This window comes from Ricinus communis, chromosome 2 (assembly GCF_019578655.1).
Source record: "Ricinus communis isolate WT05 ecotype wild-type chromosome 2, ASM1957865v1, whole genome shotgun sequence".
In the NCBI taxonomy this organism is placed as follows: Eukaryota; Viridiplantae; Streptophyta; class Magnoliopsida; order Malpighiales; family Euphorbiaceae; genus Ricinus; species Ricinus communis.
In genome coordinates this window covers 8425048-8444672 of record NC_063257.1, presented here as the reverse complement: position 1 = coordinate 8444672, position 19625 = coordinate 8425048, and the positions used below count along the sequence as shown (strand labels likewise).

Sequence of the window (19625 nt, the reverse complement as noted above, 5' to 3'; positions counted from 1 at the left end):
CCTTACAAAAAAATCTAGATTATAAAATAATCAAAGTCCTCTGTTACAAAACAAAAGCAACAGCTACAACAGAGTGGAATGTTTCTCACTAATGACAATTCATCAATTATGCAAAGCACAAGCACAATTCTCACTTCCTACATCTGCTGCAATACAAGGTGACTGAACTTGTCCATCCTGATACCAAGTTGATCGCTTCTTAACTAATTCATCCAAGAAATTATCCAGCTTCTCTATGGTGACACTGGGCATGACCACTACATGTGCAATATTCCCTTGGCAAGCTAGTTGCCACCTGCGAACAAACTCCTCATCTTTTGGCCGCTCAAACACAACTGTGCTGCTGAGCTCATTCAACATAGCACTAATCCCAGCATCACGTAATCTACCCTTCAAGTAATGAGCATTTCTAAGACATTTCTGTACGTCTTTCTGGAATCCCTTGTAACCCTTTCTGTTGAGGGTGTACCAAAGAAAGATAGGAGCATGGCCATTGCGGCTCCCCATGATTGTGGCATCCCTTGAAGCAAGGTACTCGACATTCTTAGATAGAACATTAATGTGTTCCATCCTTGTTATCTGAACACCACATGGCATTGGACAACCAACAAACTTGTGGCCAGATACACTCACACTTCCAATAGGCTTTTTGAAAGAAACTTTTGGTGCCTGTTCATCACCAACAATAATGAGCCAAATAGACTAACAAAAACTAATAGACTGGGGGAAAATAAAAAAGGAGACTCTGCAAAAAACATGCTTAACCTTCGCACCGGCCATGACATGTCGCTCATAAATGAAATTATTTATTAGCATCCTATATCATTACAATTACATGCTCATCAATTTTATGTTTCCAGAAATAAGAAAGCTTAGCTCCAAGACCCACCTTAATATTCCACTACTTAATCTAAAAGAAGGTAAAATTAATGCCAGAAAAGCAGGAAAAGCAAAATAGAACAAGCATAATACGAGAAATTGAGATTTTCCTGGTGAAAATGCTTATCTAATGGTGCAGCAGGAACATTTATGTGCTGGTTCCTTTCTCTAGTTTAGTATGACAACTACAACTGCTATAATATGTTGAGAGCAACCAACACAGGGGACACTTGACATATTTTAATCTTTCTAATAACATATTTTAAAATGAAACCACTTACACGCTTGACAAAAGGCATCATAAGTCCAAACAAAGCTCCATCGCAGTGAATGTAGAAACGATTTTGTGTAAATCCACATTCTTCGAGGGTTTGTATTACAAGATCAAGGTCGTCAACGGCTCCTTTGACAGTTGTGCCTGCAATAAGAACATTACATCAAAATAAATGAGCAATGTGCAGACACAAAGAGTGAGTACGTCGGGGCACAAAAATGACACAGATACCTATATTAACATTGATGATGGCTGGTTTGTCCTTGTTAGCAAGGAGTTTAACTTTAAAATCAGCACAATCAATTTCACCAGAAACCAGACAGTCAATCTTCACAGATTCCATTCGATACATACGAGCGGCTTTGAAGACAGAATAATGTGATTCTCGTGATGCATATAGAACTCCATCCGGAAACACTTCCCTCCTGCATGTTACAATTTCTCGCACTTAATAAGTCATCAAAAACACAAAGGAAAGAAAAGCTCAACATGCTGAAGATCACTAACCCTACTAGAATCCCATGAAGATTTCCTTCTGTACCGCAGTTGGTAATATAACCCCAGTACTCATTTCTCTCTATCTCCCATAGACGGGCAAACCAATCTAAAACACCAACTTCAAATTGTCTTGAATGGACACCATAGTTACTCTCAATAAATGGATCGCCAAGATTGTTAATAGAAAAATGCTGCAGCTGTCCCAAAGCACCATAGTCGAAATCCAAATTATATGGATAACCTGTTAAAACCATTTGAACATCAGAACTCAATAGCTATACAGTTAACCATCAGAAAAACATATAGGATCTTGCTAGAAGATCAAGCCAAGAATATAACAATGTATACTTTAACAACCTCTTAGAAGCTCGATGAGAGTGTTTGGAAATTATAAAACCGCATGAATTCAATTCATTTAAATCCTATGCAGTAAATATTCCGGTTTGCCAGCTTAAAGTTTAATTCTTTCAACTAAAAAGGAAAAGACATTTTAAAAGAAACGAAGCATAATAAAAATGGCATGATTTTGCAGGAACTAAATCGAATTCGTTTAATCCAAAAGAAAAAGGCCAATAAGCCCCCAGATTGATTCTCTTCAATTTCTGTGATTAGTATAACGAATCTAAATGCAACATTTTTGCCCTTGCTCCTTTTTGGTTCGTTTTTCTGTACTTCTATACTACACTTCAGTGCAAAACAAAACAATGTTAACCATATTAGAAAAAAAGTGCAGCCCTTTTCAAATTAATAATTGTATACATATTCAAATCCAAAACATTACACTGATTTAACCTAAACAAAAGTAACAATAATAACAATAATGATAAATTTACTGAAAAAACGAAATAAAACATACCAATAAAGAAATTAATTACCTAAATGATATTTAGTTCGTTCGATCAAGGTCTTTCTATACCTAGCTAAAACGCTAGCCATGTAAGCATCCTTATCACCGGTTAACTCATCATCAGCATCTGGCTCTGTTACTTCCAAACACGACGTATGCACATTTTTACCTAGCACAATCTCTCTCTCATTTTCAACAACCTCCGGCAAAGGCTCAGCTGCAACAATAGCCGTCAGATCAAGATCAATATCCTCTCTTAAGATCTCCTCCGTCTTTTTTCCGTTAACGTGCACAGGTACTGCTTGAGCTTCCATTTGATGTACTCCAAAGAAAACTATAAAACAATTATTATGAGTTAAAATTATTAGTGCAATGTAAATCTGGAATTTAACAATATAACTTCAGATCTGGAATTATCATATGAGAGAGAGAGAGAAAACGTACCTTAACGACGAAGGTGAAGATGGTGGTGGCTATTGCACGAATCGAGAGACGAGAAAAGCGGGGACGGACTTTGGTGTCTGTTTTCTATTTATAGTTGGCTCATTTTTGCTCCTTCGCTGAATGATAGACGGAATCAGGCTTTTCCTGGTCCACTTTCAAAAATAGGATTAATAATGATTACCGACAATGAAAATATTATAATTATTTTTTCTGTCCAGATTTTTATTTTAATAAACTATTACTCCCTGTATTAAAATACTGTCCGAAATTATAATTTCTTCTCAGATTATTAATTAAATAAATATTACAAAAAGAATTATTTTCGTAAATTAACATAAATTTATTATATCAATTTAAAAAATCATAACTATCAAAAAATATAAAAATAATATATATTTTTAATTTATATGAAATAAAAAATAATTAATTTTAAAAATTAATAAAAACTACATATGAACCTCTTTGTAATTGATTTAAACGTACATGTCCAACTATAAATAGATATTATTATTAAAATAAGTTTGAACAAGTGTTTTTTATTTATTTTTTCAAGGAAGAATAATTGTTGAAGAATCATAAAAGGAAGTTGCGTATAAGTTTATTTTACATGGAAGAAATATTTTCATAATTCGGACTCCAATGTGTTTTTTTTCTGCTTTCAAGGAACTCCAATGTTATTGTCCACTTATTTATATGTACTAAATATTTTTGCTTCACGTGTTTTGTATGCTCGTTCAAACTCATTACCATAAAACTGGTATGATCAGTTAATTTGTAAATCAATTCTTGTCAGTGAATATTTAGATTATTTGGCAATAATAAAATCCACTTGTTTTGAGAGATGTTACTATGCAAAAGTAAGTATAACCTCATACATAATTTTGTATTCATCCATTCAATAGTATCATTAATAAGCTTGTAAATAATTTATATTCATTGGACAAAAGATTTTAACTAACAAGAACTGATTTAAAATTAAAAAGAAAGTCTTTATTTCTTACTTAGTTATTGACACTTTTACTCACTACAAATTAGAAAAAGAATTAGGCGTTTTAGGACTAGCTATTTTTTATGCTTGTTTGGACCCATGTGCATCAACTTTTACAAATTAGTTTTACATGAATGACTTTAATATTATTATTAAATTTATAAATATAGAGAGTTTATGAACTTATTCGCCAGCTCCCCATTATTCAAATGGAATGTGCACTAAGTTTGAAAGTTTTACAACTAAGCTATATATTAAGCATTTTATTTTCTTTAGGAAAATCATTTTTGTGAATTTTTAAATGATTAAAATATTAATTGATAGATTGCGGTAATGTCAACTAACATTTCTCAAAAAATATCTCATCTAATAAAAACAGTCAACATTAGGTAACTCTCTAATTCATAAAATATATTGTATCTTATAATTATTTTATCTATAATTAGCATTTGGTGATAAAAATGAAATAAATAAAATAGACATAAAAATATATATATATATTTTGAAAAAGTTAATTCTTTTATCAGAATGTTCGCCCAATCCCAAATTTCTTTATTAATATTTTTCTATTTCCTGATAACTTTCTATTTTCAAAAGCATAACCTTTCTTTTTCTATTTTAATGATAGATTCATCAAATAAATAGAGTAGATTCTCGTAAGCATAAGATCAAAGTTTGTCTATGTAAATTGTGGTCCTAGTTTTTTTTTATTCTTTTAAATTTTGTGAAGAGTCGCCAAAATATAGTTTATCCATAATATTAATATTAATCCTCGTGAGAATCTTATATGGGCCATGCGCATAGATATTTATCTTTTCTCTTCTAAAAATGAAACTATAGTTTATTCATAAGTAATTAATATTAATATCTTCGAGAATCTCACATGGCTTATTCACATTAGAAATTTATCTTTTTTTAAGAAAATAAAATTAGTTTATCCATAAAATAAATAAATTTAATTTTAAATTCGAATACACCATGCATTATGTATTTAGCGTCCAAAATGTAGTCGTTTTATTTAAATAAGGAGCTGAATTTTTAAAACACACATATAAGAAAATTTTAGTTCAAATATAGCATCATACCTGTTATCGTGGATTTAACATATAATAGTGAGTTATTTTCAATTGTTTGACTCGATTTATCTTTTCTATTCTCGATTTTTTATTATTTATAATTTTAAATCAAATTTTACAAGTTATTGTTCTTCGTTCTTTTTTATTTATTTTTTACTGCCCAATATTGTTGTTATTTTTTTATTCTCGTATATAAATTATGTATATTTGTAGATTTTAAAAACTTATTTTTAACGAGCTGAAATTATTTATTTTTTCTCCATTCTTCATATCTTCTAACCAAGATCATCGTTATGTTCATCCAAAATTATGATAACAGTTTCATTGCTAGAAAATAATAGGTACATTGTGTAGAATATTGAGATTCATTATGTACGAATCAGAGGCTTATTATTTTATTCATAAATTTGATAACAGTTTTATTTTTAAAATTGAATAGGTTTGTTTTATAGCATATTGAGATTCATTATATATTAACAATAGATTCATAATTTTACTCATAATTTTGGTAATAGTTTTATTTTTGAAATAGAATAGGTTCATTTTATAGCACGTTGAGGTTCATTATATATGAACTACAAATTCATAATGTTGTTCTTAACTTTAATAACAAATTTATTTTTAGAATGGAATAGGTTCATTTTGTAGCTCAATGAATTTTATATCATTAACATATGAATATAAAATTTTTAAATATCACACGTACATAAAAATAAATTAGTATTCATGGGTTATAAGAAATAGATTCATTATTTACAAACAACAGGTTCATAAAAGTATCACTTGAGGTTCATCAAATATATAACATAGTTTTATAGTTGATAGATTCGTTATTCATAGGTTATAGTCCACAGGTTCATCATCTACTAGCAATATGTTTATCAACATATAATAAAAATTTATTAATCATACATTATAATTAAGAAATTTATGATACATATATAAGATGTTTTAAAGAAATATTTTTTTATACAAAATAAATAATATATCCACCAATAGCAAAATCTATATAAAACATTAGTGCTTCAGTTATAAACTTTAGTTTCATAAGGTTTAAATTGAAGGTTCTTTAATATTTTTACCATTATTTTTGCAAACAATTTATGTTATTATATTTAAATATCATTTCAAATGAATATGAATATGTTTACAAAATAATGAAATCTGCAGAAAATTTAAAACCTTGAAAGATTAAAATCGAAAGTCAAAAAAACTATAAAGATTGTAATTTTAAAAATAGGAAAGCGTGTGTAAGATAAAAATATAAAAAAATAATTTTTTAGTAGGAGAAGACAATTGTATATTTTGGTTGAAGTAAAAAATTGTGTATTTTTCTGTTTTAATTGTGGATAAAATTTTCAATTAAGCTCAAATTTTTTTAAAACGTGTGGACCACATGTGTAAATGGTCTCATATACATAATGCTAGATATACCTGAGTCTAAGATATATGAACTCTATAAAAATTAACATTAATTTTATTGAGAATTTTACATGGCCATGCCCATAAATACTTATCCTATTATTTTTTAGAAAATACAAGAGATATCTATTTTTTTATCAAATTTTTGGATATATATATATATATGTATGTATGTATTTCAGTTATTTTTGAATAAAAAAACTAAAAATAATTTTAAAAAATTACATCATAAATTTTAATAATAAAAAATATTCTAGAGAAAAATACATAATATTATAAAATATTTTGTTGATTTTTTAAAAAATTTCCTTCTCCTTTTTGTCTCTAAAAAAGAATCAATTCATTTACAAATATTAATATTAATCTTATCATATGGTCATGTAGGTAATTACTTGTTAAGACCCATATTTTAAAAATTGAATGATCGTACTATTGAAGGTCTAGTTAATTTGATTATCAATTTAATATTAATCTTTAAACTATAATAAAATTATTAATTTATTTCACTCATCGAATTGATCTAACTGGTCATGATATGGAATCTCCATGAATAAGCTTGAGAACCTTTTTTGAATTGCGAATCCCACACATTAACATGAACACCAAATAACTAATTCGGTTCAATCCCTAAGAAAGGTTAAAAAAAAACATATTACTAAGAAAGATGATTAAGAATTATAACCTAAGAAAAATTAAATCTCTTAAATCCCAATTCCAAGTACGCCACGAAAATATGTTAATTCCTTGATAAGTAAGATTTGCATTCAAATAAGAATACAAAGACAACACAAACAAGCTTTAACGTAAAAATACCAATTATCATTAAACTTCAGCTTCAATTTAATTTTACATCAAAAAATTCGTACTAGTCTTATAGGCCTTAGGAAACCCTAAATCTTAACTAATAAGAATTTGCATCTCATATAGGATAAAGATAACCTTCATAACTAAAAAAGATAAATTAAACAAAGTTCTAATTAGGTTAAAATATATATGGGGCTACTCATAATAAGCCATAAAATTCTAATTTACATAAGTCATATAGATGGGCCTCATAACATAAGTCAAGTTAGGCTCAAAGTCTTCATATACTCTAATTCAACTTCTTTGGTCTTTTTAAGCCCAAATATATTCATTTAAGCTCAATAAACTGAATTAGATTAATGAGCCTTTAACTTAAGTATAAGTCTTCAAGCCTTGATATGTTCTTAGCCCAAATATCTTGAATAAGCTAATTGCCTTGTAGTTTGAATCGAACTAGGACTTCTAGTTAAATTATGATTTATAGCTAAATTATGATTTCTTTTGTCGCTTGAACTTCTAATATCATTAGGAATCATTGCATGATTAGTGTTTCTAGTTGAGTCAGGCCTCCTTATTGGATTAAGATTCCTTAACCTAGTAGGATTTGCATCATCAAAACTCTTTATTGGAGTATGATTCGTTGTATTAGTTTGGTTCGTATCATGTCATTTATAATTTGACTTAATTTTTTATTTTAGATATTAAATTGACCAAAATAATAATTAATCTATTTTTTTATCTACTTTTTAATACATCGGTTGTAATATTAATTTTTTCAGACATAATATAATTTAAACACTTAAATTTTATTCATTTGATCACTTTAATATATAAATTCTTAATTAATTAAATAAATATTTAAATTTTAATTTAATAATCTATAAATATTTTAATATAATTTCAATCCAATAAACATTCGAACACTATTTAATATAATATAAATATTTACATAATATTTATTGATATGTTCAATACAATCATATATCAAAAAGTATTCAAAAGTTATAAAATTATAATAATATATTTTATTAAATTAAAATCCATTAAAGTAAACACGGGAAAGCAGTTTTGAAAACGACTTCGTCCTTTGTTAGCAACAAAGCTATACAACGTGGTTCGGGTTTTATAGGCCTGGCCAGATAATCGTAATTACTTTTTATTTTTTTATGGATTCTTTAGATTCTAATTTGAGCCCACCGCCACGTCAGAAAGATTTGGAGAGATTCGATAAAGGTCCCACGCAGAATGAGATATTTTGCACTATTGGTGGATGGTACGCGATCACGTGGCTGCCGTAATAATATTTAGAGTGATTTGTCGTTTGCATGACTAAATACTATCCTTTATAGTACCGGTCGCCCCATCCAATAATTTCTTCTTGTAAATATGCCTTTGCCTTCAATGCTCACCGTCTTCCACGTTTTTATAGTGAATTATTAAGCTCCGTTTTGTTTGGAATTTTTTTATGCATCTAAAAAGAATAATTAACAAAATAATTATTTATTTAATTAACAATTAAATCATTTTTCGAATATTTAATTCTCCGTTTTAAAAATAAAAGTCATCCTTTATAATTTGTATACACTTATAAAAATAAAAATATTATATAATAACAAATTAAATATATATCAAACTAGATATAAATATTCTGAGTCGTTATTAATAATTGATATTTAGAACGAGTCGCAAAATAGTCATTGAAATTATTATTTTGCTATTTGATGATAATTTTTTTTTATATTTATATTTAAATTAAAATATAAATTTTCATAGGTATTCAATATTTATTTTTTTGAAAAAAGAAGTATTATTTCTAATAGTAAATTTAAATTCACTGTACATAATTAAATAAAATCTATCATTGAAGTGAAGTACCTATTACAAGTGTTAGTCTTTCTGATTTGAGAAATCTCATTCATGAGGTATTGAGGTCTAAGTTTTAACATCCTCTGTTAAGATAATCTCACATTTCCGTTCTTATGTGGGTGCAGTGAGGTGGCTCTAGCAACCTAGAGATTGGACGGGGAGAAAAGTCTCCTCCACAGTGTTTACTACGACTTTTTCATGGACTCAATTGAAAGAAAAAATAAAAAAATTCACAAACTTGATGATTCCTTTTTATTTTTATTGATGCAATTAAGTAATACAGGGAGAACTCACAGCCCAAGTTCATAATCATATATTAGAGACAAATAGGTAAAATAGACATTTGTTTTTAAAGCATTTTTTTGATAAAAATAATTTACAAAAAAAATTTAAAATATCGATATGGTAAAGTTGAAAAAAAAAAATTACAAAACAACAATTTCAAATTGACTTTATAAATGAGAAAAGAAGAGCCCAAAATGCAAATGGATCCACATAAGGTATATAAAGGGACGAACTCCCATCAAATCCATAAAAGACAAATAAAAATATAAAAAAATATAGAATATTACGAAATTAAAATTGAAAAGAAAGAAAAACAAAGGGGATAGATAGAAAATGGGCCATAAATAAATCCGGACCTGAAGTTGAACTACAAGGTGGGTTTCGTTTTCCATTTGCTTACCCGTCCCCGCATCTGAACCGTTCGGTATTTAATGCGATCCGGCCCACTTAATAAGGCCGACATGAAAAAATACGCAAATTGTAAAATGGACCCTGGTCCATATAGTTTTATGGACCTAATAATTTATCTAGTACCGTTTTATTTATAAAAATAATTTACATGACACGTGCAACAGACACTAACGCGCATTAGACACTGATGCAGTTTTTTTAATAATTTATATTCATTGATTTTATATTAAATATTCATTAACTTATGTTTATTAATTTTCATTAAACATGTGTTGAATGTTCATTATTTGTTAATTTAATTTTGTTGAAAATATATGTACTATGATATAAATATTTGTAGTATAACTTGAGCTTGATGTTTTTTTTTTGTTTGTTTACCAAATGTGTAAGTACGATTTATGTTATATTAATATTATATATGTTCATTTGAATGAATTAGTGGTATGATTTTTATTAATGATAAATATCTATTGACAAAATAATTAATATTATACCTATAAATGATGAATGTTTATATCAATCATAAAAAAATTATAATATGCGCCATAAAAAAAATAAAAACTTTCATAAATAATCAAAAATATTTTTATATTGATGAACATTGTATATTCAGACAAATAACATTGATGAATAATAAATCAAACGAAATGAACATTAACATTAACCATAATAAATATTAAATTTACTGATAATGAATATTTCAATAAAATATTAATTATTATAGAACATTACAACTAATGGATATTATGCACATAGAAAATAAATATTTTAGTATATGTAGATGAACAAATAAAGATTAATATGTATATAGTCTAATAATTTTTTTTTGACACGTGTTATTATACTCTGATACATATTATTTTTAATTTTAACACGTGTACTTATTATTGACACGTAAAATTTAAGTTTATACATAATTTTTAATATACTCTTAATTTTATAAATTTATTTTATTATATAATCTACATAATTTAAAAAATAATGAAGAAGCGAAAGTAAAAGTCTATGCATTTTTAAAAATAGAATACACTATATATCTTAAAAAGAAGATGCACCACATGTGTGTTATGGACTCTGATTCATGTTATAATAATTGGAACTTCAGCAAATTGTAGGGTGGACTCTTGTCTATTTAGTTTTATGAACCTATGGGCCCATCCAGCATTGTTTTCCTTGTATAAAAGTTTATATTTTAAGTTTTACATGTGTGTCAGGCACTGATGCATGTCAGATATTGATGCAAATTTTTTTAAAAAATAATTTATATTCATTATTTGTTAATTTAATTTTTTTAAAAATGTTAAATGTTCATTATTTATTAACTTAATTTTATTGAATATATATATATATACCACAATATAAATATTTGTAGTATAACTTTAGTCTGATTTATTTCTTTATTTACCAATTGTGTAAAAATGATTTATGTTATATCTATATTATATATGTTTATTTAATTGAATTAGTGAATATAATTTTCATCGATGGCGAATATCCGTTGAAAAATTAGTAAATATTACACATATAAATGATGATATCAATCATAAAATATTCTCAATATACATTACAAGAATAATAAAAACTTTCATAAATAGTCAATATTTTTATTTAAAAATATTGATAAATATTATATATACATAAAATAAATATTAATATTAATACTAATGAACAATATATTAAACGAAATGAACATAAACATTAACCGTAATAAATATTAAAGTCATAGATAATGAATATTTCAATACAAAAGAATTAATTATTATAAAATATTATATCTAATGGATACTGTACATATAGAAAATGAATATTTTAATATATGTAAATGACAAAAAGAATTAATAGGTATCTAATCTAATCAAAACGTTTTGAAAATATTACTTTTAACGTATAATTTCTTTTTAAAAACATATTATCTTTTTAATTTTTTTTAAATATAGTGTGGTCACTTTCAGTTGTATTTTGCTTGTCTTTTAATTTTTCTTTGACTATTTTTTGATTGTTTTATGAAAAAATAATTAAAAAAATCAAAATACCATATTTTTGATATATTTACACAATAAAAATGAAAAAAATTCTATACAATATTTTTCATAAAAAATTAAAAATATAAATATTTTTATTACTAAAATTTTCATTCGGCTTGGATTTTATAGATTTTAAGTCCGTCCATTTCTATCGTTTCAATCAACCCATATAACTTAGTTCATATGTGACTATTAACAGTAATAATCCGGTGGTAATGGCTTTTATCGATGGACTCTACATTCTCAATTTGGATTTTAAATCGACGATTTTTTAGAAATATATATTTTTTAAATATTTCAAAACCTCATTTTGATCGGCTCTTTTCCCAGGCTCTGAGGTCCTAGCTATGATAAGAGATTTGAATTCTGGCTCAAAGAATATCTCGTAGCGTAAACAAATTTATATAATTTTATATTATTAATTATTAATTAAAATTTAACATATTAAATATTTAGAAAATATATAAAATATTTAATTTAATAAATAATAATAATAATAATATTATTGTTATTATAACATTTTAGTCTATTATTATTTTACTTTAAAAAGTAATAAAATATCAAAAATCCTATTAGTCTATAAATAATTTAATTTATATTATTATTTACAACTAAAATAATAATAATAATAATTAATAATAAGCTCTATCATTGATAATAACGTCAAAAAATAAGACGAAACTGAGACCGGCTAACAGCTGTGTATTCACAACTGACAGTGGTTGAAGTTAAAGCAAGCAAACAGTAGTACAGTCACAGCTTATAATGGTTAAACCAAACAAACAAGACATAACTTAAGTAACCCGCGCTAACTCTATGAACTTGAGCTTAGAAAAACTCTCTCCTCTTTTTTCTTTTTTCCTCATTTCTCTTCCTTGAGTTGATCTGGTCCATCCATCGCCGGCCTACCGATTGAAGAAATGGACGCATCACCAATCAGCAGATTACCACAGGACACGCTCCATCAGATCTTCTCATCACTTCCGCTCCGTGATATCATGATCTGCAAATCCGTTTGCAAATTCTTCAATCACATGTTAACTTCACCCTCCTTTGTTAACCTAATCTCCGTCAAACCTCCTCTACGTTTCCTCGCTCTCCGTCCACCTCATCACAACCACAATCATAATCACAAATCCCTCCACGTGTACGATCCTGATCAAAACCAATGGCTTAAATTTAGTCTGACTTTTTTACCCTTCAGGTCTCCACATCCTGTGGCTTCAGTTGGTGGGCTTGTGTATTTTTGGTGTGATCGTGATCGTGATCGTGATTCATCTAACTCGTCCGAGTCAGGTAAGTCTCTCGTGGTATGTAACCCGTTGACTAGTGAATTCAAAGTGCTACCTCAGCTCGGTTCTGCTTGGTCGAAACACGGAGCTGTACTCGTTGACTCAGCGAGTCGAGTAATGGTACTTACGGAGCTTGCATTTTTATACTTGTCAAATAGAAACCCTAAATCTTGGCTCACGTTTTCATCGAATTTACCATCAAAACCTAGAAGTCCGGTTTTGGTTTGGAACTCGGTTTTCGCATTATGTGACGTTGGATCTCCATGGAGATCGCAATGGAAGCTATTTACATGTAAACTGTCGAGTCTTAATAATAATAATAACTATCATAATCATTGGATGTGTTTAGAGAAGCATGAATGGGCTGATTTATTTGATATAATAAAACGGCCGCGTTTAGTTGGTGGAAATGGGAGGAAGTTGCTGATGATAGGAGGATTGAAATCGACGTTTTCCTTGAATCCATCGTGTTCGACCATATTGATATTGAGGTTGGATTTGGAGAGGTTAGAATGGGAAGAGGCGGGTAGAATGCCGGTGGAAATGTATAGGTGTTTTCAGGAATCGAGCAAGTTGAAGGTGTTTGGCGGTGGTGATAGGGTTTGTTTTTCGGCCAAGAGACTCGGGAAATTAGCGCTTTGGGTTGATTGTGGTGGAGATACGAGTTGTTGGAGGTGGATTGATGGGGCGCCTTGCGGTGTTGGTAGTGGTGGTGATGGGCTCTGGAGAGGGTTTGTGTTTGAGGCTACACTTACTGCATTGCCCTGATTGGTACGTTTTGTATCCAATTTTGAGTCACTCCAGTATAAAATGTTTTTTATTTGAGCAAGTTATTATGTCTTGTGCAATACTTGTACTTGGGTCATCAGTGAAATGATAGGCAAAATGTTGTATTTGACAGTGTTACGACTTAGTTGCATGTAGCATTCTTTAGTTCCCTTGCCTTTCACTTTGTTTTGTCTGTCAGAATTTGGATATTCTAAATAATTATACAAGTTTTTCATATAAATTGGAGAATAAGATTGAAATTCTTGTGGCACAAGATGTGATGGCTGAAGAGACAACCAAGAATGAAGTAATGGAAAAGAGCATTTTCTACTTGGGTAATATTTCCATTAATTGAAGTAAATCATAATTGTTATAAGCTGATAGCATATGAAAGTGGCTGGTACATCAAAAATTCTATTTTCTTATTTCCTACAAAATTATTTTTTGGTTTAAAGATGCTATACGGCTAACTGCATTGTGATGCGTATTGATTCTGAAGTGGCTGCAAGTACACTATTTGGCCATTTGGGGATTATTAGAGAAGTCTGAGTTTTATATTGGGTCCTCTTTCATATGCTTTTGATTAGTTCAAGGATCATTTGGTACTTCTGTAAATACAATAGTGGTACCCTGAGCATTAAACTGAGGGAAATGCTCTAGAGTGTTGGAGATTGGGATATATTTAGTCAGTTTCTTCTTGCATTATATCTTCTTCTTGCTACCTAACTGGTGTTTTCATTAGTCAGAAGAAGCTTTTCCTTTCCCCCATTTTATGTTTTGGCTGTTTTTATTCTCGTATTCACATTCCTTGAGACCTGGTTTTGAAGTTTTTTTCCATAAAGATATTATTATGGTTCTCCATGTTCAATATATTTGAATTGGTGTTTATCAGCTTTTCCAGATGGTAATGTGAAAGAACAAAATTTGATGACCTTTGTGCTGAACATTTATGTAGTATGAACCATGAACTAGGAGGATGTACTTAGATTGAACAGAATAATTTGAATATGAATAAGGATTACAGCAGTTAACTGGAATTTATTTTTTCTTTCTGGACCCATAATCCATGGACTCCTAATGGGATATATGATAGAAAAAGTACATATGCTGGATCTATTTACACTACATGGTTCTAAATGCAGGCTATCTGCTTCCTGGCTGCTTGGCCTGGACAAGTGAGCTGTGGGTTGTCACTCATGTGGACCTTTCTTGTGCTCTGATTCAGAATTAGATGCCTCATCTTCTGAATTTGTTTCATTAACTTTTACCTTCCAGCAAATGATCACAGTTCCAGCTGAAACCGTTCAAGTTAGTTCAAATCCAGCTTTGATTGTAAACTAAGCTGCTACTAGCGTAAAATCGGTGGAGCTTCTTTCTGCATAAAATAAGAATTTCTGCATTGTTTCCTAATGGGGAAAGAAACATTTTTTTAATCTTTAGGTCTTCACCCCACTTTGAGTTCAGTTTGATGTAGTGCGGGTTCTTCTGTAATGTCTTTTGATTCCAAGAGAGCATTACCATTATAGGGTCTCAAATCCATCCTAGTATTGTGCATTTCTTATTCCTTTATAGATCCTTCGCAGTATGTCAGACTCGAACAATCTGTGGATAGAGCTGTTAGTGTTTGCTTGGGTTCTTTGAGTCTGAGATGTGGAATCATGCATTGAGTGGACACTTCGGGAACTAGTTCTCAGTCAAACTTTGGCAGCTTCAGGTCCCATGGTACGCAAACGCTGCTTTCCACTGGGCTCTCTGTAAGGTATTTTCCTTGAGCCTCCATACGGTGGTGAAAAAGTCGCTGCACCTAGTTCAATCCGGAAACAAATTATCAGCTGTCAAAATCAAATATATTTTGCCATAAGAGATGGATTGATGAAATTAGTTTCATTTATGAGAAAAGGTTAGTAACCCGCATATTCCAAAGAAAAAAAAAGGAGGTTTTGCATCTGAAGCATAGTCAGGGCTCTTTCAAGGAAACAAAATGCATGTTTGCTAATTCTGTTCCTGCCGGCTGTAAGCTTTTGTGCACCATTATACTGCAGCTTATTGTATCCAGACTTAAATAAGAACCTAGTTGTCTGAAATACTTTACAAAAGAAGGAAAATGAAAAAACAAGTACAAAGTCACGGTTGCCGCAATACAAACCAAAACCAAAGAAAGGTTGAGAAGAAACCCAAATACGACCAATAACACAATCTAACTAGCAGAAAATTATCATTCACTACCAATTGGACATAATTATTATTATCTCTTTCGATTTGGATGAAGATGAAGAGTTTAATTCTATTACATGCATGTTAATATGTACATCGCTCGTTTATTTTAATGAATCAATGATATATATATATATATATATATATATATATGTTATTTGTGAACTTAAACATGGCTGGGAGTTCAAGATTCTTAAATCTTAACCTTTTAGCACATGTAAATACAGCAGGAGTCAGAGAGTCGATCATTTCTCTGTTTCTTTAATGCATTTTTCTCTTTTCTTGTAGTATTGAGATTAAATCACAAGGATATTCCAGCTAGATTGGCACAACCCATAGCATTTTTTATTTATTTAATTTCACTATATTTACATATTTATTTAATTTCTTTAAAATCTTTCTCTGGTGTGCTTCATATTTTTGTATCTTGTTGTAAACCTTCTTTTGTTGATTACGAATTGAAGATATTTAGCGGATTGAAGAGAAGTAATCCTCAAAAAGATCATGGTCCATCCTTTGTGTAATTTTCTTTCTCGTCTCTTTCATGTATAATTTTACTTGCAGCAGGATGTAATGCACTAAGCTAATGAGAAATGTTCCAACATTAAAATGGCAAGTTATTCATCAACATTTAGTGAGTGAAAAATCTCACACTGGATTGAACCAAGTCTAAATTATTGATGGCCCCCTTTTTTCACCCTATCTAGAAAACCAGAGCCCACCTTATCTGCAATTTCCTTTAATAAAAATGGTCCAGCCTTCTGGCTCTTGATAATTGATCCCTTTCTTTTTTCTTCTCTTCTATGCTTCCAGTTTCAACTTCTTCTTTCCTTTTTCTTTTCTTTTGCTTTTTTCATCAGTTTACAATGCCCCTTTTCACCTTTGTATATTATCTTCCTGTCTCATTCAGAAAACAACTTAACAAAAACCACTGTCTCCTTTCATCAGATTTCGAATATCATAATAGGACCCACTTTGTCACCAAACACACCCAATCTTCTTTTTTTCTATTCTTGCATCCAATCCCTACTTTCCATTGAAATGTGCCCCCAGCATAAACAGTCCCTACGTACTCATTCCTAAAACAAAAACATTAGCAGTTTACTTTTATAAGTAGGGTGACCTCGAATTTTAATTGTGGTGCTGCTTGATATGAACGCACTTTGCCTATTTTATCACACAATTCTTCTATTTAGGTTTTCTGCATATATGTTTCTGCCTTTCTTTTTTTGGTACTTGAATTGGCTAAATTATTTAATTTAATTTGGTATCTGATTTTATTTTTTGTTTTATCATTGTAACCATCAGAAGGGCTTGATTTCATAGAATTAAAAGCCATTGACTAAAAAAATAAAAGTGATATGATAGCTAAAATACAGGTGGAATCACATTCAAAACATTATGAATCCATTCACTCTTTGAATAGAAATATAAAGTGCTATTTTAAGAATTTCCAAATTTCCAAAAAAAAAAAAGAAGTGCTACATTAAAATTTGGTGCTGATAGCTGTTAACCGATGGTTGATAAATTAAACCGTTTGGTAGAATATTGTTAAATGACTATTGAAAGTATAATTTATCGTTAAATATATTTTATAATTATATTCGATGATACAAATTAATTAAAATAACTTATAATAATTAAAAACATTATAGTTAATTTTTTTAACTCAATTGTATTTATTATTAAAAGTTTTATAAAAATTATTTTAAAAATAAAAATTTAAAAATTCTACTAATAAAAATTTATAATTATAAATATTATAATTATTTAACTATTAAAAATAAAATAATAATTATTTATTATAAAAATAATTATATGAGATCAATTTATAATGAATTATTATTAATAAATTTTAATAAAAATAATAATATTCAAATAGATAAAAAATCAAATCAGTTATCGACTGATAAGAAAAAATTCTAAAATAGAGCTAATACAATCAACAGTTGATTGAGATTAAATCAACTATCAGTTGCTGTTTTTTAAATATTTACCAAATGCTTTAATATAGTTGTTCAGTATCAGCTGCATCAAATCTCTGAACCAAACACTCTATTAAATAATTTTTCTTTTATATATATTTAAGAAGAATTGCAATTTTCCGCTTTGTCAATATAATTAGTGATTGTATTTTTTAATATTTTATATTTATATTATTTTTATATTAAAATCTATTTATTAAAATTCCACTAAAAAAATATCTACAATTTTTTCTAAAAGAATGTATAAAAAGTCATATATGAAAGTGGTATATAATTAGAATGAAATAGAAAGACCACACACATATTTGAAATTGAAGTACTTAATATATGATGGCAGAGTTAAGTTGAAGTAACATTTCTTATAAGTCTTTCTTGGTACCATAAACTATAAATATTTTTTCAATTTCAAAGCACACACAAAAATGTTATATTTTTTGCTTTTATTTTTTAAAGAAAGAAAAAAGGGCATTTGACTGTTAGAGAGTTAAGAGTGTTTATCCAGTTAAAAGGAGAGGCAAGAGGTCCTTGTTGTTCTCAACTATCATACTTTTACATTAATGTGCCACACCTAATTGATTTGTGGAATACAATATTTTGAAGTAGTGGTTAATGAGTCATTATTATAATTACCCAGATAAGCAAAATTTCTTAATCATCATTAACATTTTCTCACTTAAAAGTAAACAACCACTTTTGAGATTATGGTGGCAAGAATCAGCCTAAGTTTAGAAACATTTGAAAAAAATTAGATTTATGGGAGATAATAATTTCTTTCTTTAAATTAATTTGATTTCATATTCTCATTCTCATAGATTATTTATTTATTTATATATAAAAAATTGAAAAAAATTACTTTTTTATATAAGATGATAAAAATTTCTTTTAACTTAACTAAAGTCTCGAATTGAAGTTTTGCTTATACAATTGCACTAAAATATTTAAAGTACAGTCGACCCTCTTATGAAAAAATAAAATTATTTTCTAAAAATTATTATTTAATTAAATATTAAATATAAAAAGTCAATTATATTACTTTATCACTATAAAATCTTACTTTACACGTTCTAAATTAATTAATAAAATAAACTTTTTTACTAATATTGTCTAATAGAAAATATGTTTTATTTTCTTCCCTCTTTAGAAGGAGAATACAATGACTTGAGTTTCAACTTTTTATTTTTATTTTTGCTTTTTTACCCAACTCCCTTACTCTAATTAATTATGTGGACAAATAGAGCCATCAGCAGTGGTGATTAAGCTAAATGATTTTTAAAAATATGATATTTTCACCAATAGCAAGTAGCCGAAAGCTTAAAATTCCTCACTTAAAGGAGAAGTAAACATTGAAAGAAAGATAATGTTCCACTGGTAATTCTTAAAAAGACATAAATTGATTGGAATGGCCATTGTGAAAGTAAAGCCATTTATAAGAATAAAATATTAATCACGTTTTTTAAGCATATCACTTGCACTTCCACCAATATTAATCACGTTTTTAAGTGTGATTTCATTTTACCAAATTATGCCAGGGTGATAAAATACCTACCA

The 19625-nt window shown here is 28.5% G+C and overlaps 2 protein-coding genes across 2 annotated transcripts; one reads left to right on the top strand and one right to left on the bottom strand.

Annotated features, from left to right (window-relative positions):
• Positions 1–2: 2 nt before the first annotated feature.
• On the bottom strand, positions 3–3099 carry LOC8266719 (serine decarboxylase). Its single transcript, XM_002532971.4, has 6 exons — positions 2943–3099; positions 2527–2832; positions 1661–1892; positions 1385–1578; positions 1161–1297; positions 3–669 (listed from the first exon to the last, which is right to left on the bottom strand). The coding sequence occupies exons 2-6, from the start codon at positions 2810–2812 to the stop codon at positions 103–105; spliced, it is 1416 nt and encodes a 471-aa protein (XP_002533017.2). The 5' UTR covers positions 2813–2832; positions 2943–3099; the 3' UTR covers positions 3–102.
• Positions 3100–12580: 9481 nt separating this feature from the next.
• Positions 12581–15504, top strand: LOC8266718 (SKP1-interacting partner 15). Its single transcript, XM_048371108.1, has 2 exons — positions 12581–13881; positions 15021–15504. Exon 1 carries the CDS (start codon positions 12739–12741, stop codon positions 13876–13878), a length of 1140 nt encoding a protein of 379 aa, XP_048227065.1. The 5' UTR covers positions 12581–12738; the 3' UTR covers positions 13879–13881; positions 15021–15504.
• The last annotated feature ends 4121 nt before the right edge of the window (positions 15505–19625 follow it).